At 41.8% G+C, this 23,259-nt stretch overlaps 1 protein-coding gene across 3 annotated transcripts in view; it reads left to right on the top strand.

The window, feature by feature from the left end:
- The window catches only part of LOC105562483 (protein FAM102A), a 91,624-nt gene that overhangs the window by 2,986 nt on the left and 65,379 nt on the right, over positions 1-23,259 (top strand). For all 3 annotated transcript variants that reach the window (XM_012013358.1, XM_012013357.1, XM_012013356.1), the window contains exon 2: positions 5,227-6,034. In XM_012013358.1, the coding sequence (XP_011868748.1) occupies positions 5,889-6,034 (146 nt within the window). In that variant the 5' untranslated portion in view covers positions 5,227-5,888. The remainder of the gene's footprint in view (positions 1-5,226; positions 6,035-23,259) is intronic.

Raw genomic sequence — 23,259 nt, 5'->3', positions numbered from 1 at the left:
GTACCACAAATCACAATGTTCTCAAATTAAGAAATTTAGTATTTCATGAAAATGTACAGATTTGTAAAAATTAGTACAAAACTTTACTAGTTTTAAAAGTAATGTCCACTGGGCATTAGTGGGCATTGGTGTACAAGATTTTGGTCGGCGGTTTCCCCCTTGTAGTACCACAAATCACAATGTTCTCAAATCAAGAAATTATTGCAAGTAGTGTTTCGTGAAAATGTACAGTTTTGTAAAAATTAGTATGAGATAGTAGGTTGTCAACGTCCAAATTCAATGACGGATCTAACAATCAATTTTTCGCTAAACAGATTTTACTCCAAGGGCAATAAATTCATGGTGGAACCAACAGATGATGCCTATTAATTTCGTAGAAACTCCGCTATCTTATATTAGGAGCCTGTCTCATAATATGGGATTTTCCTCTACGTGGAAAATGTATACGCGTTCTATCGGTGCCGAAATTCCTATGGGAAGGTATCAGTGATTTCTGGTGCACACATTTGAATAGAGCGATTTTTAATACAAAAAATATGTGCGTGTGTGTATGTACGTACGCAAAAGAAAAAGTTTCTCACTCACATACACATAAATGCACTCGGCACACAAGAATAACGTTCGATAAATGATTTACGTTAGATAAATGAGAAACGAAGTTTGTCTTCTGCGTCCTTCGCAGCAATCCATAATGTATGCGAGGGAAATTAGTGTAAATCAGAATAATCCGTTCTTTGATTCATTACTCGGACACTGAGAGATTAATCCTGCAGGGTCTTAGGGTCTTAGTGTCTAAGGAGTAGGGGGATTATGTACTTCTCGATTGTCCTTATCGCGATTGTCCTCGTCCAAAAGCCCGGCGAGTAAAGAGAGCAGCAAAATCGCCGAGTTGATATCGATATATCGATGACGCTCAATGATCGAATGACGAGTCAATAGCCCCTTAATTTTTAAAAAGACAATGGAACGGGAGCTGCTTTCGCAATCGAAAGTTAATACGGTTTTTCGAGGACAATTTCTGAATAGAGAATTCGATTTCCGAAACAAATTCTCCATTTTGACGAACAGCAAACGTAGATACAATATTTAGGATATCCTTGATTAAAACGGCAAGTTATAATCAAAATTAGGTTTTCAATGTGTACTGCTATAAATTTTTATCGAATTAATTCGAATTAGTTTGATTGTCAAAACCATCATGTCTCAAAGAGCTTTTAACGTCCCGCGGTTATCCAAGAATCTTCGAGTCTGTTGTCTCGAGTTGATGTTTAGTGAAATTCTCTTTGAAAAACTTCAAAAAATATATTTTTATATTCAATCTCTATACCTATCTCTGCTAATCCAGCTGTAAAACGCTGTTAAACGAAGATTTCGGAATTTCTTAAGGTTCTTGCTTATAGCACGAAGTTTCGCTTATTCTTGTTCTTGAGATTCGATGCGTGAGAAGTATTTCGTTATCACTCAATTATTATATGTGTACACTAACTTCGAGAGATTAGCGATACTCTAATAAGCCGGCGAAAAAGAAATGAATCCATTGCAATTTTTTTCCCCGCGTAAAATGCGTAGACTTGGACGAGGCCATGCAAGTTATATTACTTTGTATGTACAGTACGCTGCGTTAATTCGGTTCGGCTAATAATTAGGGATGGACAAAAATTACTTGATTATTTAAACATAGACGCCCTTTGACAATACGACCCGAAGCAAATGAATGCACCGCGCTGTACATTTATACATGTATATATATTTCTGATTTGTGCGTATGGCTGCATAGATGTCATCTCTGGAGCATCCGCGAGTTTACATAAGTTCATAAACGTACATTAGAAATTCGTTAAAGGATGCGTTTGCTCCTCCATCATAAATTTTAAGTTCGCCATGAGAAGCCCGTTGAAACGCCGCTCGTCGCGTTGAAAGCATTAAATTTTCCTGCTGCGTCAAGCGGCTTTCAAACATTTTTATCGCTCTCCGCTGGTCTTCATAATTCTCGCGTTTCCTCCCTTCCCCCCTCCCCTTTCCCCTCCTCCCTTCTTCGGTAGTTTAAATTCCCGTCTCACGCGGTTCGTACCGTGCTTTTTCGACCGGCGCGCTGGGCTGTTGCGCAGAGCTGTGTATCTTCGGCCCGCATCCAGCCGTTGGTGAACGCGTCACGCGAACGCACCGTAGGCTCACCCAGTTTGCATCCCGAAATTCGATTCCAGGAAGAAACGCGCGCCTGTTCGCATTTTCGAGCGCAATTAGCATTTTCGGAACGTCCGTCCCTCTAATTAACCGCGTCGTGCAGTTTGCATATCTCTCTCTCGCTCTCTGTCGCTCTCTGTCTTTTTCTACGAGACGTCACGTTGTCAAGCGACGAATTATGTTGCGATTTTCAAATTGTTAAATCGCTCTGTAACACAGAGAAACGGCGAAAAACGTTGCCCGCCGCGCTGAGTAAAGTACTTGCGACCGTAGCTCTCGTGATCATCTACCAAATGGCAGACATGCACATTTCAAATACCACCGCTAGATAGTATTTTCATCTTTCTCTCCGTCTTATCGTGTCTCTCGATTCTTGTCGGAAATGTATATGCAATATTTTCCGTTGTGCGTTACCGAGCCGCGATGTATCTAGAAGAAGCACGACAAGGGCATCATTTAAAAACCAATATTGGCAACACGAAATATTGACAAACTTTAGATGTTATCTTGGCGTCTTCCGTAAACGGAAACTCGACAGATAACGATTCGGGCGATTTCTCTTTCCGTCAAGTGTACGCATAGATAGTATTTTTTTTTTGGCTCGTTCACGTCATTCTACAATCGCGCGATCAATTGTGCTATCTTCCAAGTCATTGTCGCCGGAGTCTCCAAGTGTTCAGTGGATACTTCGTTCTACATTGAGTATTTATGCACGAATCTTGCCGTCTGAATTTGTAGCGTAAGAATTCGCTGTCGTGTTAAGCCAACGCCACACTATATATTTTATCCTATTTTATCTCTATAATGCCCCAGCAAGACCTAATGCCCAACCTAATGCCCAAAAATGCCCTCGTAATGTCCAGTAGTGCCGCAAATCTGTACACCACAATGCTCTCGGCGGTTTCCCCCACGGCCGCCTGCTTTACGCGTTCGTATTGATAAACGCGTTGCAAACATATGTATCTATTTCTTCGCGCGAATGAATCGCCCGATATTAATTTCATATATAATATTTTGTACTCATTTCGAACGTACTTGATATCGGGCACGGTAAATTTCAGTATCGGTCGCGAGTAAATAAACAGAGCCAATGTCCATTAATTAATATCTAAATAATATCTCATATGCTTGTGATAATCTATACATGTTGCGAATGTGCGATCTAGAAAAACAAATATTATTTTTCGCTACACGATGTATGATTTATTATTCTCATTCATTACATTTCATTGTTATTACGCATTCAGTGCAAACTACTTACGCGCACAGAATATTTTTAATCCCGAGTCCGATAAAGGGGTTCCAGAGGGGTTCCAGTAGGGTGTACAGGCGGGTTCTGGACCAGGAGCTCCGAGGGGGAGAGGGTGAGGGGGTCGCGTGATCATGACGTCACGCGGTCCTAACCATAGACATAATATATCTAGACCGAGCGTTTGCCTTTATTTGAGCAATGGAAGTAGAGGTTCACGTAGAAAAGGGCAGACTCCGTTTTGTGCAATTTCGTTCTTTCTCGTTCGCAAGGCGAACCTCAACCCCCACTGATCAATGCTCGGTCTAGATATATTAGGTCTACGGTCCTAACCCTCCCCTGGGAGGGGAGGACGGTCCCAACCCTCCCTCTCCGTGCAAGGTTAGGGCCACATTGATCACACTCCGTGTGACTGGTCTATTTCCTCATGTGCGCACTCGTGGTCCAATCAGATTCCTTACACGGAAAGACCGGCTAAGGCAAAAATGACTAAAATTAAAATGTTGCCGTATAAATAGTAGGGGCATCTACATTGCTTTGTGTTGCAACATTCGCCAAGTTTGCTGCACAAATTGCACACACTTGTCTCCACTACTTGTCATACCAATGTGGGTCTGGCAACCACATATAGCTGTCCCAAATATTACTATTTATTGGGGTTGTGTCAACCCTAATTAGACATGTGGTAACCATATTGGTCTCTCCGTGCACGATAGGTGCACGGAAAGACCGGCTAAGGCAAAAATAACTAAAATTAAAATGTTGCCGTATAAATAGTGGAGGCATCTACATTGTTTTGTGTTGCAACGTTTACCAAGTTTGCTGCACAAGGCGCATGTGGTTGTCTCCACTACTTATAGGTATGACAACCACACAGATATAGCTGTCCCAAATATTACTATTTATTGGGGTTGTGCCAACCATATCGGTCTCTCCGTGTGGTATCCGGGAATCAACATTAAGACTGTTTATTGCGGTGAATATTTCCATATGCCTCGGTGGTCGTATCGGTTGAAACGCCCGCCTAGTGAGAGGGTGGTACGAACCCTGGCTGCGGTAATATTTCTCGCAATAAATTTACTATGTGAAATATTTAGACTAGCTTTCAGGCTAAAGCCCGTATCAGACTACGGATTGGGATTGGGATTAGATTGAAATTTAACCAATCGCAGTAAAGTTTACTAATCTCAAGTTCAGTAACTTTTACTCTGATTGGTCAAATTTCAATCTAATCCCAATCCCAATCCGTAGTCTGATACGGGCTTAACACCCTGTCGCGGCTCTCAGTCCTTTATTTCTTCAAATTTATGTTTATCGCATTTGAGTCATACGAATTTCATTAATTTCAGATAGGAATCTTATTGCGAAAACCGGTCACTATATTCGAGGTAACGGAATGCTTGTTTCTAATGTAAAAAGGAAGGCATGTAACGCGTGGAATTGTATCTGCGGAGAGTCGTGCTTCGCATTATACTTGGGATGAAGTTGGCGCAGAATTTCGTTTCTAACGTTTCGCGAAATTTGCCCCGACGGTGAGGCAAGAGTTTCGAAGCCGGTTCCGCACTGCGGCCAATTGCGCCTCGAATTCGCTTCACTTTTAACGAACTTGATCGCGCGCATTATGCCCTCGCGCATCGCTCGCTCTTTTATTTTTCCGCGCAACAAGTGAGTGTTGCGTCGACGTTTTCTTTTCCGCCACGTAAACCGGTTACTTTCCCCCTATTTGCCCCTCCGCCCTCCCGTCGTTTCGTCATGTATGCTCGCACTAACAAAACGTCGAATTTTGCTTGCAGCCCCAGACGACGGGTAATGGCGAGCGAGTGCCGCAGCTGCGTCCCGTCCTCCTGAATCTCGTCGCGACGTCAACGAACGTGGGAACGACGGGCCCGGGGCGTCGATGAAGCATCCGCGGGACCGACGCGGGGCCGTCGCACTAATTTCGAAGACGCTCCTCTGCCGGCAGAGATTTCCCGGTGGCGGAAATCGCGCGGCATAATCCTTCCCCTTCCGCGTCGTGGCCCGTCCGCGGCGTACGGGAAGCAATCTCTCGGTCGCGCGACTCCAGAGACCGGGGAACTCCGGGCGCACAGTCGGCGCGGAGCCTCGTTATCTCTTCCGGTCTCCAGATTTTCCGCAGACCCGAGCGTCGGGAATGACTTTTCCGCGCGCGCGCGATACGTCGTCAGTGAGACCGGTGGTGCGTGAAGGCGCCAAGTGATAGCCGAGGAAACGGCGAACGACCGGCGGCGGGAGGTCGCGAGATCGGCCGTATGCGTCGATCGCCCGCCGGGATCACTCGCGGTCGTTGAATCCAAGTCAAGGACGCGGGTGAGCGTCGCGGGGGGGCAGCCCGTGGACACGGGTGGGCGGACTCGAGGTCCCCGCCAGGACTCGCCGGAGGACTCGCGCGTTACACGCAACAGGATTCAAAGTGCGGTGCCCCGGCCTCAGTGAGATGGCCTTCATGATGAAGAAGAAAAAGTACAAATTCTCGGTGGAGGTCGACCTCGAGGAGCTCACGGCGGTGCCGTTCGTCAGTGCTGTGCTCTTCGCCAAGCTGAGGCTCCTGGACGGCGGTTCTTTCGTCGATCATTCCACCAGGTGAGTGTTGCACCTCGCCAGGACACTGCACCGTGATAGCGAATTCGGTTGTTTGCGCTAGAGCGCACTCAACGCTTGTCTACGGTCAATTCTTATATTTGGGGATCGTTTTGAGTATCGTTTGGTGTACTTGTTATCCAGAAAAATCATCCGTGTACCATCCGTACGGATCATTCTTTTTTTGTTAAATAGTTTTGGAACATGTATTTAACCCTCAGTTTCTTTTAACTGCATTGTTTAATTAAATTAACGATATATTGAGTAGGAACGGTGGCGACTACTCATCGAGTTAAATTTAATTTTAACAGCGTGCACGTTGGATTAATGGATGGCGAATTATAGTGGCGAGGTACTATTTTATAAACTTAATCGGTCGCCATACGCCACGGATTATGGTGATTTTGCGTTCCCACCGCGGTATGCTATGAAAGGATTATAATAATCGAGACTGATTTTATTAAGGTACGTTGAGCTCGAAGCTGCGAATTAATAGTAAAATCAATGAATCGTGTTAACGTGTCGGTTTAACGTCGCCTTTTTGTTTTATGGCACCGAACGCACCGTGTAAACTCTATATTTAACGTATATCCACGTGCGAAATAATTTATTGTTTAATACCTTACGGTGTAATGCACAATTTTCGATATATTTCCATATTGTTATATAGATGGGAAATAATATGCTGTTTTAAGAATCTAACAAGATGATTTTTTTAAAAAAGGCACAAAAAAGCCAAGTATACGCGTAGAAAGAACAAACATAGAACGAGCAAAATTTTGGTTAAAAAAGTATATGCTGTTTTAGGAATAAAAACACTTTTATTATACAAATCGTACCCAAGCTATCGATTAAGCGCAGTCTCAAGTTCGTCGGATCAGCCGTTGTTGAGATCCGAAATTCTGAGGGCCCGTCAACTCGCGTACTCGCGTAAACTACACGGTCGGCGTCGCGCGCGTGGTTTAGTTTGTCGCTTATACTTATTGTTAGTCGCTTATACTTGGCGCGAGACACTACCGTGTCTCGTGATACGTCGCTTACACGTGACGTCCCGCGAGAATGCGGCATTATTAATTTGTCGTTATTAGTTAGTATTTACAACGCGTGATGTTTAGCGTTTAATGTTTCATTATTTATATTTAGCGAGCGTTAATCTAGCGGAATCACGTTTCCCCGCCTGTAACGTTGCGGTAAACACAGCGTTGGCGTTTTATCTTGAAAAATGGTTATGACGATTATCAAGATTTACGTCGTCGTCCATAGAACTCGGGGGCTTTCCAGAAATAGATCCCCGACGGAAATAAAGACTTTGAGCTCTATGCCCGGCGTGGTGAACTTTGCATTTTTGCGCTATATAATAACACGTCACGTTTCTATGCACTCGGGAATGCGGTTCTCGGTACACGCTTATTTCACCTCGTTATCCGGCATTGTACGAGTTCCGTTAACTTTCGGATTTTTCATTAATATCGATTAGTCTCACTCGTTGCTCGAATAAATGAATTGCTTCCAGTCGGCTACAGCGCGGACGCGCAGTAAATTTAATGTACATTCTGAAAGAGCGACCGAGAGTTGTGTAAAAAAATTTGCTCTTTTTACGTTGATTCGAAAACGTAATGCACTACAAGTGTTCGGGAGCGGTCGAAGCACGCGTGTATAATTTGATATAATTATAACACTTGCTTGTCATACTGGATCAAAATGACTCAGACTGTGACTTTGATGCAAGATTTTTTTAGTATGCTTAAAACAGGTTCTGCTAGCACCATTAGTGGTACTTTTTATATTTATTTATCATTTTTTTCAAAATTGTCTTAATTTTGTTTTATCATCATCCTACTTAAAATATTTTTTTAAATCATAAAAATATATTTTTCAGTGTTTCAAGTTGATTGCACAATTTTTTCAAATACAATTAATAGTTTTTAAACAGCAGCTCTCATTGAAAATTGGCTTGGGTCAAATTGATCCAGTGACTTCGACAGACTCGAAAAAGGTGTGACAACCAAGTGTCAATACATTTATGGGCTATTAGCCCCACAAGACTGAAATTCGCAAATTGCTCTACAGTTTCTTTCGAGATCTGTGTACCTTTTCGAGTGACTATCCATCGATACATTTCTCTTTTCTACTCTCTTGGGAATTTTTATTACAAATTAATACAATTCGTATGGCTCTCGCTGGGCGGGCGTCTCAACCAATTGGACCACCGAGGCTTATCAAAATATTCATCGCAATGAACAGTCTAATGTTGGTTCCCGAATGCCATGTGTCGCGACAGTATTCGAAAACGAGAAGTGCGCGCCGACTTAAATCGTCAGTCTTAAAACACAGTACACAGTTTTTATTACGTTTCACCTTGTCTCCAAAGGCGACTCGCCGTATCTCAGCAATCGGGAGAAAAGCGCGGGCTATATACTCCCGAGCTGAAAATTTTATTCCCGGCGATGACGCGGAAACGCGCACGTTAGGCTTCTCCGATGGCGAGACGCCGCAAGACGCTTGTATGGAATTTGCGAGCGTATAATGGCCCGCCGTAGTCCAGAGACCTATATTTAGCGCGGCGCGCACAGTTTGCTTTTTCTGATGAACCATTAAAACTTCGTTGAACCAAGCCGGAAGCTCGTTCGGCTTTGGATAGTCCCCAACTCGGAGACTGTTCGAGCTTTAGGGCGCTTAAGCACGATCTTACGCGGGGCTAGAGAGCGTGTGTTGTTAGTAAAACGGATATACATAGTCATACGAAACTGTTGTCTGAATTGTCGTGTACATATTGTTTTTCGGAAGGGTACATCTAGGAAGGGTGCTGTTGATTTTCCTGAATTTAATTGAAATTAAAGAGAGCGTATTTTAATAATGTAGGATGTAGGTTGGGTTGGAAAATGAATCACACGTCTAGGGGTATCTTAAATTGTTCACATATATCGCACAATTATACGTCTTGATCGCTCGGAGTCTCGACTACTTCTGTCGCGATCTTTTGATCGCCAGAAATCGCTCGTCATCTCTTTTCCCTATCTCCAGATATTTTTGTCGCGAACCTAAGCCTGCACTGAAAAAAAAATCTGGTAGCTTCAACCAGTCGTCTGTTAGAAAATGGACGAATCAGAATTCCCTTTAGGATTTACCAGATTTGTAGTAAAGTCTACCAAACTTCTGGTTATGAAATATCTTTCATGGTAAATCCTAAAGGAATTCTGGTAAATCCTAAAGGGAATTCTGATTCGTCCATTTTCTAACAGACGTCTGGTTGAATCTAACAGATTTTTTTTTCAGTGTGGACAAACAGATAGGACCAACGACCGCTTGTCTACCTAATCTAAACACCTATATGTTGTAAATAAGGTCGTGAGCGAGCGTTACATATTCTAGATTTCCTACAGTAAATATTGACCCTGATTATCACACAGCACTAGACTACCGTGGTTGATTAATTAAATTATGACGAAAACCTCGCAAACTAATTAGCAAGAATTTATAAGATAATGTAAGTGTCAAACTTATATCTGTCGAATCTTTATTACGTAACTGTATCGAGGATCAGTTGTATTAGTACGAGGGTGGGTTGAAAAGCTTGGAGCCTAACATGGAAACAATTTTTTTTTCGGTCAAACTCACTTTTATTTTTCGACATGGTCTCCTTTTGAGTCGATACACTTGATCCAGCGATGCTCCAACTCGCTTTAACCAAATAATAGTTGGCGTATTGCTCTGCGAAATAGGCAGCTATGGATGCTATGACCTCCTCGTACGATGAAAATTTCTGTCGTCCAAGCCGAACTTGAGTTTAGGAAATAGAAAAAGTCACTGGAGGCTAGATCTAGTAAATGGATGGGGGTGGTCAATCAGTTCGAACTACAAATTCGTGAATTTTGGCCCCATATTCGATTGTTTCCATGTTTACGAAAATACTAACATTCACTGACACGAACGACTGTCGTACAACAACTGAGAGTCCAATCTGGCTGAAATTTTCAGAGGTATCCTTCAAAGCGTGTACAGTCGCAGTACTGAAGCGGCGACGACAAGTAATGCTTCATGTTCACGTTGAAACTCAAAACTTTACAACCCACCCTCGTGTGATAATAGCGATTTCAAATAATACAATTATTCGACAAACGCGCGCCGCGGTACAGTATAATATAAGCGCTTCCTCGCGAGGTACGTAATTTATGTTGACAATGACAATGCAGCGCGGTAAAGTTACGTAAATCCGGTACATTTGGATTTGTCGAGACAGACGTGCGTTAGATAAACGGCCGCACGTTTGTTACCCGCCGAAACGATCTGCAGCACGTTCGAGATCGTTCATTTACGTTTCCGCAGCTTGTGTTTACACGTTTACGCTAACATTCCGATTGCGATTGAACGGGCGCCAGCAGCGCGCCTCGCGTGACTGTACATCGCGTCGCTGCTTCAACCACTTTCCGCTATTATTTTCGCCTCTTGCTGCCTGCTTATTAAACGCGCATGAACGTAAAAGATTTCTCGGAACAATGCTCCCGCGGCCCGAGCTCTCTTTTTCTATTAATAACGACGAACGCTTCTGGAGCAAAACTCCCGTCGAGTTGATCGCGATCCGAGCCACTTGAAATCGACGCCGGAGAGCAAAGTACAGGGTGTTCCAGGAAGAGAGGTCAATATTCTGGGAGGTAATAGTATTGGTCATTTTAAGCAAAAATGCTCGTATGAATCTATGTCCGATTCCCCACTGTTTCCGAGATAGAGCTACTTGAGTGTCTCGTGCATTTACTTTTTGTCTCTACACTTCCACCCTTCGTCCAACCTCATAAACGTCCGCGGGAATTTACTCTTACACGCCTGTTGACTGTTGTGCCGATAACATTGTAGAAATGTTAAAAACGCCTCGCACATTCGCAAATGTCGAATATGCAGATATGCTGTATGTTTATACGGTTTCTGTGACGGTAGTGCTGCTGCTGCTGCTGCTGCTGCTGCTGCTGTTGAAGAATACCGTCGACGCTTTCCCGCACGCAGAATTCCGAATCGTGAACAATAAATCCCTATCTAAAAAAGGCATTGCGAGTTCATTGTTGTCGCTTTTCCGCGATGTCGATTGGCTCTCTCGAAACTCGATCGAGTGTCGATCTTGTTGCGAGTCGTTCTCTTCGACTCGCGGTTTTGACAGTTTGTATTTAAGAGGGTTATTTTGATAGTTTATGTTTCGATCTCGTTGCGAGTCGTTCACTTCGACTTGCGGTTTCGACAGTTTGTATTTAAGAGGGTTATTTTGACAGTTTATGTAATATAATGTGGAAGAACAATGGCGCGCGCGAAGCGCGCGCTTGTGTTGTTCTAGTATTAGAAATAGTATCGTAGTATTTCTTTCGTGTCAGTAATTTTGCCACTGCACATTCAAATGGCTCTATCTCGGAAACAGTGGGGAATGGGACGTATATTCATCAGAACGTTTTTGCTTAAAATGGCCGATACTGTCACCTGCCACAATATTGACCTTTCCTCCTGGGACACCCTGTATATCGCGCGGCGGCACAAAATCCTACGATCCTAAATGGGATCGGTTCCGAGCCTTTTTTACGGACCGTGGCCTCATCTCCGTGAAAAGAACCGCTGGGAAATCTGGGGCACTCGCCGTACGAGCGAAACTTTTTTTCGGGTTAAATTCGCGAGTACGTACGTACACATGGTTTTTTTTTCATCTGCAAAGGAAGCCCTTTCAATTTTAATCGTCGTCCACGACTTTCCTGCGCGCGTTCAAAGTGCGAAATTAACGGGGTTTGCACTGACGATTAGCATGTCTCTTCTGCTTTTTCCTGGAACTCGCGTCGCCGAATGCTGATAAATCGAAATACTGCGGAGCCCAAAGGGAGCAGAGCCCGTGCTGTTTAACAAAACGAGCCCATTGTCTCTCGCTGGCGAGAGAACTAACAACTGCGATGTTTGTATCCCGTGCATTATGCTGTGACGCATGCTTTCTTCTCTCTTTCTCTCTCCGTCTGCCTGTCTGTCTGTCTTTCTCTCTCTAACGAGTAGAACAATGTTTCTGTCTGTGTGCGCAAGTGAGTGCGTGCGGCATAAATTCCACCATCATTTGTGTAAGCGTTTCTGCTTAACGATGCATTTCACCGCATGGAGAATAATGGTGAAACGTAAAGTATATTTTTCTTCTCAGAAGTGGGATATTCCGAGGTGTTGTTTCTCGCGTGTCATTATCTTTTGAAAATTTGTAACGATTCTCCATGGAGTGCACGCATACAAATGCATAATAAAACCTGAAGACATCGGTAAAGAAACGCGTGCCCGCGCATTTGCCACGTTTTTTTTCCCGCAGCGGCTGTTCCTTCACTTTCAAATTTCCCCGTTTCCGAATATTCGCTTCGTTTCTTTGCCGCGCGATATATTTTTCGCGCCCGTAGTGAAATAACGTAGTCGATAAAACCAGTCGCGCAAAAATGATCCGACTCCTATGACGTATCCCGGTCGCATCCGCGTGAAACCGCTTTTTAAAACCGCTGCTTTTATTTCGGGTATCGGCGCGCTCGCCGGGACACGGGGACGACACTATGCAGCACCTGCATCGGAATGGAGCTTTCATGAAAGGCGCTCCGTACTCCATTAATATCGACTTCTCTCTTTTGAAAAAAAAAGTTCCGTTGCGCGATAATAGCATCGTGCTCATTAAATTGTCCAGTCGTTTTCTGTTTCATCTAAATATATATAGTCTTTTCTCGAATTCCTCCGTTTCTAATTTCTTCTCCACGTTAATTAAACCGCTAACGAACTGCGATCTCGCATCCACGAAGTGAGAGAAACCTAACACGTGTTGTGTTAAACCCAATTAGAATCGTTCGTTGTCACATATTGCGCGTGTTCGCGAATATCTGCAACGTATATAGATTATAGATTTTTTTTTCCGTAAGCGACAAAAACCACAGTTTTAAACGTACGCGCAATTGAAACACTGTGTTTACAAAACGTTACTCTTTATTTAACTTCTCCCGATATTAAATTGTTAGTCACGAAACATAATAAATGGAGCTTCTTTACAACCGAGAGAAATTAAATAAAGAGTAACATTTTGTAAATACAGCGTTTTAATTGCGCATACGTATGAAATCGTGTCGTTTTTGTCGTTTACGGGAGAAGCAGAAGCCGCGTATGCATCGGAACAATTGCACACGGCGTGGAATTTTATGTATAAAACAGATTTGCAGGATTGGTCGAATGAGCTTTTCGTTAATCAATCATTAAAATTTGTATACTTACAATTCCAATAATTAATTAACGAAAAGCTTATTCGCTCAATCCTGCAAATCTGTCTCGCCTGTGCCCTTAATGGCTGTAACGATAATGCAAGTTAAGCGGATTGATCGGTTATTTGCGCGCCATTAATTCCCGTTGGTATTCCCGATACGTTCAGAAAATTTTAATTCAGTTTAATCCTCACCGTCCGACTTGCCGGGCGATTTTTCCTGTCGGCTGCACGCGCAATCTCAAAGTTTCCCACGCACCGACAATGGGATCGCAATACTTTCGCGGAGATAATCCAAAATTGAAGGACATGCTGGGGATTTACAGCACTTAGGAGCTTTCTCTGGTTACTTTTAGGTTTCCTCGATTGTCTTGCGCTCAGAAATTCAAGAAACAACAATACATTCTAGTTGCGATGCGTATAGGCTTTCGCGCTTAAAGCCGGTTCGTTTTGGTGCATTATCATCATCATCTTTATTACACTTTAGCATACAGCCAGAAAGTGGGACTTGGTTTACAAAAAAGTCTTATCCATTCATACCATCCAAACTTAACACGCACCCAATTCTATTTCCTACTCTATTTTACGCTACACACCGTTAATATCACACAAATATCCCCTATATCCTAATATCCTAAGCTTAGTTTGACTATTTACATTCTCCTTCACTTTTATCTTTCTGTTTATCCGTTTTGGTGCATTATGACAATATCATAAGTTGCATGGACCAATATTGTGTCTATAAGAATTATAATACATTGTTGGGTCAACCATAACTTACGTAGTTGGAAGAATTATAAAAATGTGGTTGGCTCCTAAAATGACTACAAATTATAGCGAGATTGTGGTAACTGCAACCATTTCTTTCTGTTAGTGTACTTTTAAACGATTCTATATGGAGCGACTGAGTTTTTACAGAAAAACATAGTTGAAAAAGATAAAGTAAGGTCGCGACAAGGCTTCTGATAATTCTGATAATCCAATCCATTAGTATGCCTATCGATTAGCTATAATAAGTATATGCGGGTATACTGCGTATATAAGATAAATGCATCGTCTCTATGCGCTTATCAAGGGGAAAAAATTATCAATTAATCGGAATAGCCCGTAGAACCGTTTCTCCGACGCAGCCTCGAAGTACCCGCCGATCTGAAAGTTCACTAACAGGAGTAGCGGTAACGAACGACTTGATTAATCGTCCGAGTGTGCGTAAACGATTACTCAGCTACATTTTTCGCAAAGATTCTCCGATTAGCGTGAAAAGTGATTTTCACGGCGGGGTACGTTGCTCGCGCGTGTATTATCGCGTCGGCCGTAGTTTAATGATTGTATTATTAAACATCACCGTGCTTGCATTATACGGGACGCTCATTTAGTCGCCAATTAATCGCGTGTCGTACTCCACTGCGCTTTCAGTCGTGACAAAGAATTACATAGTACGATGCCGCATTGACCCACATTTTCGCCGCGCGTAACACGACTAAATATGACTGTCTCGCGAGTCTTATGTCCCACAATTGCCGACGCTCTGCTCGACTGCAATAATTTTGGAATTAATTTTTCTGATTTTATGCAAAACCGAAGACGTACGTTACCGCACGGGGGTTTTCATTTCATTAACCAAGCCGCACGGACGCGTAGCGCGATCCTATTATCCCGCGAGTGTTCGGGAGGATCTTAACTTCATTTAATTTTAATTCGCGCTTTAACTATTGGAATATTTAAGTTTGACAATTAAAAAGTTTCGCTCAAGGGCCAGCGTCAAATCAGATTTCCGTTAACGAAGTATCGACCGTGAACGTCTTAAGAAATGAACGTAAGGAATGGGAGCCTCCCAGATATTTCGTACATGCAAATTGAATATAAACTCGACTTCTCGGAAGTCGATAGTTGGCACAAGTCACAAGTTAGAACGGAGATGCTACTTTTGCCTTAATTCCTTGAACCTGAGTCATCCCACACAGCACATCAAGGTTTCAGCAACATTGTATTAGCAATAATTCATCGCAAGATTGCAACATTGCCTAAACGCTGCAAAATGTTGCTGCAACACTGCTGCAATCTTGCAGCAACGGTAAAATGTCCGCCTTCAGAAATATTACTTTTATATAAATATATATAAATATAATATATATATATATACACATAATATTAAAAATCCACTTCTAAAAAAGGGATGTAAGTCGATTAGTCGCATATCTCGAAGTATTGTTGCCGCTTTTCCGCGATGCTGATTAGCTGTCTCGCTTGTGCGTGTTATTTGCAGCTGTCAAATCATGCGAATTTTTAGAGAGAGCAAATGGCGCGCGCGAGGCGCGCGCTTGTCCCTTACTAAAAAAGAGATGTTACCAGCGCGAATGTCGTTAATATCGAACAGTTAAGGCCCTTCTCCGCGATGCCGATTGATTTTCTCCAAGCGCGATGTGCTTCACTTCTCTTTTAGGTTCGGAGTAAATGAAGGTTTACAATTTAGAAATACTATAGACATGACAGAACACGCGCTTCGCGCGCGCTGTTTGTGGTCAAGCATTGTGTATTTTTAAGAATTTGTACACACGCGAAGAGAGAGAGAAGTAATTATATGCGCAACGTCACTTTAAAATAAAAAGTAATATGTCACTCATTGATACGAGTCGCAACAGCAAAGTTGTACATCGCTAACTATAATATAATATGTTAAACTGTAACAATACAAAAATGTATACGATTATTATAGACTAATTATGCAAAATCGAAACTATTGTATTAAATATACTTTATATTTCATATTTAAAAAAATGGGTATTTATTAAAACAATTATATAGAATACTGAAAGTCTTCCTTTTAAATATGAACTCACAAAATTTTATACGTATGGTTTTGTCTCTAACACTTATTCGAATCCACGTTCGAATCATTTGAATAAATAAAATAAAAGCACAGAACAGATGATTCATTTTGTACAAGTAGCAAATAACAAAAATGTAAGACACTCACCTTACGATTTCTCTGCCGTTACCCGATGCCGCCTAGGCCTGCACATCCTCTCAGATTTTCTTGTTGCACTTACACTCACAGCACTCACTCGCAAAAATCGATCGCGCGAAATTTCGGATACGTCCGTACGCGATGTAAAATACCGTGAAATGCAGCAAATGACGTTCTTTACTTCCTGCCCGGTCGAATTGCGAAGAACGACAGAGCGAATTACACCGTGAACGCCGAAGTCGCACAAATTTCTCTCCCCGAAAATGGAACAGATTACACGAAATCGATAGATAGTTAAAAGCGCGGTGCGTAAACGAGATGTAATCGCGACAAAGTACCACGGTTTACATTCATGTTTTAGATGAATTGGTCTCGTGAAATATCTATATACACGTTGATAAAGAGCCGTCGCTTCAACATGCAATTCGTTTCTCATTACAAGTTTTAGACTCTTAATAATTAATCGAGTAACATTACTTGTCACTGATAAAGGTGTACAAATCAATAGCGTTTTATCCCTACATTCTTCGCGATCGAGTCTTGGAAACCGGTAACGTAAAAATAATATCACGCACGGAACAACTCTCGCTGCTGCCTGCCGGCTCGACGTTCGGCGAGCGAGTGATAAGTACGGAATTTCCATTACGTAGATGGGCCAACGAATTCTCAACGTTTTTTTGTTGTTTTTCACTCGGCGCGGTGACGTACGATGTTTTTGCGTACCATCATTGTACCTGAAGGTCGCCGCGCTCTCATACGCTCGCCGAACGTCGAGCCGGCAAGCAGTGGCGCGAGTCGCTCCGTGCGTGGTATTGTTTTTGCGTTGTCGGTTTCCAAGACTCGATCGTGAAGAATGTAAGGATAAAACGCTATTGATTTGGACTCCTTTATCAGTGACAAGTAACGCTACTAGATTAATTATTAAGTTTCTACAACTTGTAATGAGAAACGAATTGCGCGTTGAGGCGACGGCTCTTTATTAACGTGTACATGGATATTTTACGAGACTAACTCATCTAAAATATGAAAATAAACCGTAGTACGTTATCGCGGTTTTAACTATCTATCGATTTCGTGTAATCTGTTTCATTTTCGGGAAAAGAGAAAAATTTGTACGACTTCGGCGTTCGCGCTGTAATTCGCTCTGTCATCTTCGCAACTCGAACGGGCAGGAAGTAAAGAAAGTTGCTTATCGCACGTCGTTACATTATGTAAATGTAATTGAAAATTATCTCGATTAACTGTTGCAATTAATAACACCTATTTATCGCAGGAAGTTACGCTCACATAATTTATTTCGAGGATTAGCTTGAATGACAAAGATTGTAAAGTATCGTTTCGTTGCCGACTAATAACTACTTTTTTTAACCGCAGATTACGCTTTCGATGCTCGCGTTGCATTTTATATCGCCAATTCAAAAGTGATTTATCCATTCTTTCGAATCAAAAATGCACGTTGATAGTTTGAGTAATTAGTATGACAGAAAGTCACGCGATATTTGTTAATTTCGTGCGTTTCACGGTATTTCACATCGCGTACGGGAGTGCCGGAAATTTCGCGCGATCAATGATTTTCGCGAGTGAGTGTGTGAGTGCAACAAGGAAATCTGAGAGGAGGAGGCCCGGGAGGCATCGGGCAACAGCGGAGAAATGGTGAGGTAAGTGTCTTACATTTTTATGTTATGTGCTACTTGCGCGAAATAAAGCGTCTGTTCTCTGTTTTTATTTGATTTATTGAAATGATTCGAACGAGGATTCGAATAAGTGTTAGAGACAAAACCATACGTATACAATTTTGTGAGTTTACATTTAAAAGAAAGACCTTTTCAGTATTCTTTATAATTATTTTAATTAACATCTATTATATTTAAAATATATATAATATACAAAGTATATTTAATACAATAATTTCGATTTTACATAATCTATAATAATCATATACATACATGTTTGTATTTTTACAGTTTAACATACATAGTTAACGATGTACAACTCTGGTGTTGCGAATCGTATCAGTGAGTGATAAATTATTTTTAGTTTAACGTGACGTTGCGCATACAATTACTTGTTTGCATGTATACAAGTTTTGTAAAATATACAATGCCCAACTACAAATTGCGCGCGCGAAACGCGCGTTTCGTCATTTTTGGTTATTATAAAAATGATATTCCTGACTATATACATGTTTCAAACATAATTGTATCAATATTTTAAAATAATATTGCTACAATATTACTAAAGTAACAATAACACAATATCTATGTAACATTACACTGCAATATGCAATGTTGCTGCAAACTTCTGTGCTGTATGGGATGTATCGTGAAAAGAGTGATTTAGTTGGCCCGTCTAAAATTAATGGATGATACTACGTGAAATTTAGACCGTGACACGGGCCGCGTGTACAAATTGAAAACGATAATTCTAAATGCGTGATTAAAGCTGCGCGCATTACGAAACGAACAACTAACGCCCGTAATAGAGCGAACGCTCTGAAGGAGTTAATATACGTCATTTACTAATTAGGGCACTTAATAAATAGCATCAGTGTTAAATATCTGAAAGCGAACTGTGTGTTTCGCGGCGAGAATAATGGCCTGAATAATAGCCGGCTCGGCGAAACCGGCGGCAATTAATTGACATTTGAAATCAAAACGACGAGTGGCGAGAGAAACGGGGACAAAGGTGGGGTCGATGCTGCGATAGGACTCCACATTGCATTTAAGACAGTCTGCGCGACGAGGGCGTTCGCGTGTTAATTCAGAGCCAGTAATTCATCGCGAGCTTCGTGCCGCGTTCCGTCGCCTAGAACGGAAAACTGAATTCAACGAGAATTTGTCGGCGAGAACCACTACTAGTTTCTCCCGGCTTTTCGGTTCGCCAACTGTGCGAGAACTTGGCTCGTTCTCGCCAAAATTATGATTATGTACGCCACGAGAAAAAAAATGCATTCAACCGAGAAAATTTTCCTATCTCGCGGTTGCCGCGTAGTTATTTACGCATTTCGCTGCAACAGAGGGAATTATCATTCGGTTCCATTTTCCGGCACGAGAATTAAATTTCGTGTAAAATTTCGAGTAAAGAAATGGACGAGCAAGTGGCACATAATTTCAAATAAAATAATGCTCGCGAGTAATAGCTGCCGTCTAACGTGCTTAGATTTCTTTGCGTTCGTAAAGTGAGTAACGGTGTCTGAGAGAATTGACAAGTAGAATAATACATGTAAATCGAGGGGTAAACCGCTGATCAAAATCACGTACATCAATGTCGACTAATGCCAAGTGGGCATAACTTTATCTTATTATCTTATTCTATCTTATTTAGGGGAGACCGGATCTAAACGGCCCTAGGGATATGTTGCTCGTAAGGCCTTTTGTTTAGTGTTTACCTTGAGAGAAATAATAGACACACAATTGCAAAATGATCCTTTTAAAACAGATACTTTTTCCGAGTTACTTTTTATTAACGCCGGAATAATATTACAGTTAATAAATTAAAAAATCTGATTCAGTAGCGACAAAGTAAATTTTCGAGCCTTCCGAAATTTTCTATTGCTACTCTCTGTTAAATAAAATTAAATGACGTGTTACTACTTAGAATCATTTTTTTTACAAATGTATGATATACTGCAGAGCCCTTAGACTATGTTCATTTTGGTTTACTTGATCTACTATGTATTATCTATCGACAATTATGTACTAGGTTATTTAATTATTTAATTTCAATTTACGCTGATGAAAGCATTGTGTGCTGAAACGCGTCCGCTGTCTTACATTTCAATTGCAACAACACTGATTTAAATATATATTGTATTGTCAACTTTCATGCTCGCAAAATTCGGCCTCCTTTGATTACTTCTATCACATTTTATCTTGTTTTATCGTATTTTATTTTTATAATGCCCCAGCAAGGCCTAATGCCCAGTAACGCCGTAAATCCGTACACCACAATGCCCTCAGCGGTTCACCGATGTAGATCTGTAAAATATACAATATACCCCAATTAAGGATACTCGTTACATTTTTGCGACAGCGGGGAGTTTTATCTCGCGGAGAAGTTTAATCAGATTAAAAAGTTTAATCAGAATTACACTGTACGAAAGAAATGGCGCTGAATTGCACCTTGGACGATAGAATGGTAGACCGAGCTTTTTAATCGGATCAAGATAAGCGGTTCAAGTTAGTGGTAACTGCCTTGTTCGTTGTCCTTAACTTCCGTCAGCTGCGTCACTTTGAACCATGACCTTCCGCGAAATCGTCTCTCAGACCCCTCCGCTCGGCTAACCTCGGAGTGAAAATCCCACGCGACGGTGCGGCGAATCTCCAAATTTACGGTCGACAAGAAATCGATAGAACGGCGGAACGCAGAGCAACGGATAGCGACGATGGGAAGTTATTAGGCATGTTAGTGAAAAATTCTCGTAGCGTCTCGCGTTCTTCTTTCTATTTCCAACGGAGCTGAACAGCAGAAGAGAAATATATCTGATGTTTTTAGACTTGCCCAAATTGCACAAGAACGTGCGCAGGGCGCTCTGAATGTGTCTTTATTTTATCCGCGGGTCCAGACAGTCGGCCGAGATAATTCCTCGTTTTTTTTCCTCTTTCTCTTTTCTAATTACTTTCCTTAGAAGTTGAAATTGAATCAAAGTTCTACGTGGGAGACCGAGAAAAAAAGCACAAGGAGTATCTTTATACGCTTACGATCGCGATCATATTTCTTCGCAGAATACGCTAACGTCGGGTAAAATTTAAGGTAGAAATAAAATTACTTCCCGCTACCAAACCATTGAGTGAGATACCACGCATTGCTCTGGAGTCGCGCTGGCTAGTATACCATTCCTACTTTACCAGATGTGTAGTGAAGTCTAGCAAACTTCTGGTTATGAAATATCGAGCCCTATCGGGCTAACTAGAAATTCTATTTGTTTTAGCCAAAATACATTCTATCATACATGTCTTGCTGATACAATCGAAGCATTTTTCTCAGCGTGCAATCATTTCTTTCTGTCAGTGTACCTTAAATACGAATATATTTGGGACCTTCCTTCTCTGAAATTTGATTATGACCGCGGGAAAATTAGACTTACAAATTCTTGGCGAAGTCACGTTTCACGTTTCCCCCCACGACGGCCGTAACCGAAATATAAGATCGGTATGGGCCGTTTTCACGATCGCGTCCAGCGGGGATTTCGATTCCCGTGGACCATTTACTTGGAGAGCCGCGAGATTTACGAGCGACGCGCGGACGATGGGCAGGGAAAAAGGAAGGAGAAAATTAGGAGGAGGATGGCATGCGACGATAATGGACCATGTCCTGTCGTATACGGTGTGTCCCTGCGTGGAAGTGATCGACCGGCCCGCGCTCGAGGACCTGACATCGCTTCATACGTGATGATGAGGAAACGCCCGATTACAACGCTGCTCCGGCGGCCGCGGCGGGCGTTACATTAATATTTCTGCGTGTACCAACGCGGACGATTATGTTGATGCACGCACGCGCGCGGAGATAGACGGGATATATCGTGTTCCCGTGCGCATATTTGCCATAGGGACGGGAATTGAAAGGGTCGCATAAAGGGATCGACCGCTGCCTCGTGTCTGACACGTTGTAACACACGTATCAATTGATCCGCTTACAGCGTGTCACCGACACCTGTAATCGTTCAGATATCGTTTATCTCGGTAGATAACACCGAGCCGCGATCAGATTACAATATGCGATTTATTTATTTTTCAATTGTTTAACCGTTCATAAACAAGGAAGTATAACTTTTCTGCGCGTTTCATCCGCGGGCAATAACGGGTGCGTAAAAATAAACGTCATTTTTGTTGCACATGCTGTAATTTATCATTTACGACGCGGGGACAATAGATCTGTTTTGTAAAAAAAAAAGAAAAAAAGATGTACGCGAATGAAAGTTCGTAGCGCTTTTGCGAGGCATCCGATTTTTTCACGCTGCTCTAAACGTTTTCCGTGTTAATATTTTCTACGTTATCGTGACGTTGGCAGAATCCATAAGCGCGATACATATTTATACCGGTATTCTATGTACATGCATTAAAGATATAGAGCAGTCGCGACATAGCTTGCCGTATCATCCGTTGTGAGCGAAACGCGTGCGAACGCGTCTCGTTATGCGTGATTGTTATTTGTGCGTGCAAGGGTATTTAATGGCAATTACAACACTTTGCAATTATAATATTTTGCATCTGATATGCCGCCGTACCTTCGCTTTGAGAAATAGTGTAAATTGACGCTTTCGTATTTCCCCCTTAGTTGTAATGGACATTTGATAGTGGCGCGTAATCGAAGGATTTCCCAGGAATATCGGAAACGCAAAATTGATCTTACACGATGCTCTAGCGTAAAGCCCGACGCAGCTTGAAGACAATGTTACGATACCTAACCAGAAGAATATTATTGTTGCTAGTAATTGATTAACAACAGGAAGAAAAGTTATTTAACGACTTTACACTGGCTCGGTGGTTCAATTTAATAATTTATTCCAACGTTTCGACCATCCGGATTGTCCTCTTCCAGGAAATATATATATTGGTTAAAAATTATTAATTATTAACTAAAAAAAATGTCTTATGTGGTTGTTGTGTCGGACGTGCCTTCAAACACAGTTTTCTCCGACTGATACTCAGAGACGGATGACATCTGTTTGACAATGTAATTTTTAACTAATATACAGGGTGTTTCAGGGTAAAGTGTCCTAACTTAAAATATGAACTTAGGACCTCAAAACAAGAAAAAACTTTCCTCTGGAGACATGTCCGTAAACGCTTTGTTTAAGAGATATTGAGACATCTAAACATTTTTTCATTATAAAATTTTATGAAATTGTTATCGGGTTATAATAAATAATTTAATAGTGTGCTTCAAATACTTTATTATTAAAAAATATGAAAATTTTTACTTAATTATAAATTTTGTTCAGAGTGACGGCCTTGAACATTGAGACAGACTTGACATCTGTCTTTGACGGATTTGACGGACCATTGGATTTTTTTGCTTGGGGTA

The sequence above is a fragment of the Vollenhovia emeryi genome, unplaced genomic scaffold (genome assembly GCF_000949405.1).
Source record: "Vollenhovia emeryi isolate VEMERY1.0 unplaced genomic scaffold, V.emery_V1.0 DF939187.1, whole genome shotgun sequence".
NCBI lineage: Eukaryota > Metazoa > Arthropoda > Insecta > Hymenoptera > Formicidae > Vollenhovia > Vollenhovia emeryi.
Note: the sequence above shows the minus strand (reverse complement) of the source record. Positions and strands in the feature narration are given on the sequence as shown.